This window comes from Apaloderma vittatum, unplaced genomic scaffold (genome assembly GCF_000703405.1).
Source record: "Apaloderma vittatum isolate BGI_N311 unplaced genomic scaffold, ASM70340v1 scaffold22843, whole genome shotgun sequence".
NCBI classification, from domain to species: domain Eukaryota; kingdom Metazoa; phylum Chordata; class Aves; order Trogoniformes; family Trogonidae; genus Apaloderma; species Apaloderma vittatum.
The window spans coordinates 23326-23715 of record NW_009710153.1 but is presented as its reverse complement, the minus strand read 5'-3'; the positions used below and the strand labels follow the sequence as shown (position 1 = coordinate 23715).

The following is a 390-nucleotide window of genomic DNA, read 5'->3' as shown; positions in this document are numbered from 1 at the left end:
CCTCTCCGCTCGGCCGGGGCAGAGGCTGTCGCTTCGCTGCCAGGCACTGTCGATGAGGCTCTGAGCGTCCTCGCATTTCTTCTTGATGGCGGCGTCCAGAATGGCCTTGTGCAGGAGGTCGACCTGAAACGCACACGTGGAGCAGTGAGGAGGGGAACGAACGAGAGCAGCTTCTCCCCCTTGTTATAAAACCACCTCCAAAAGAGACGTGAAAGGCGCCTGTGTCGTAAATACGGGGGACAGGGCTGACGCAGGTTATTTCCCCGCTCCCCAGCCCTTGGTGCTCAGGGCCTGGCTTGCTGAGGGACTTGGGCTCTCAGTCCCACATCCTGCAGTCAGGCAGACATGGAGGAGCCCTGTGGTTCTCCTGCCCTTCGTGGGAAAGCAGAG

The 390-nt window shown here is 60.5% G+C and overlaps 1 protein-coding gene across 1 annotated transcript in view; it reads right to left on the bottom strand.

Annotated features, from left to right (window-relative positions):
- The window catches only part of PLEKHM2 (pleckstrin homology domain containing, family M (with RUN domain) member 2), a gene marked incomplete at both ends in the record, with an annotated part of 14001 nt that continues 13611 nt past the window's right edge, over positions 1 to 390 (bottom strand). Inside the window, 1 exon segment of the mRNA XM_009867211.1 lies at positions 1 to 123. Within this exon segment, the coding sequence (XP_009865513.1) occupies positions 1 to 123 (123 nt within the window).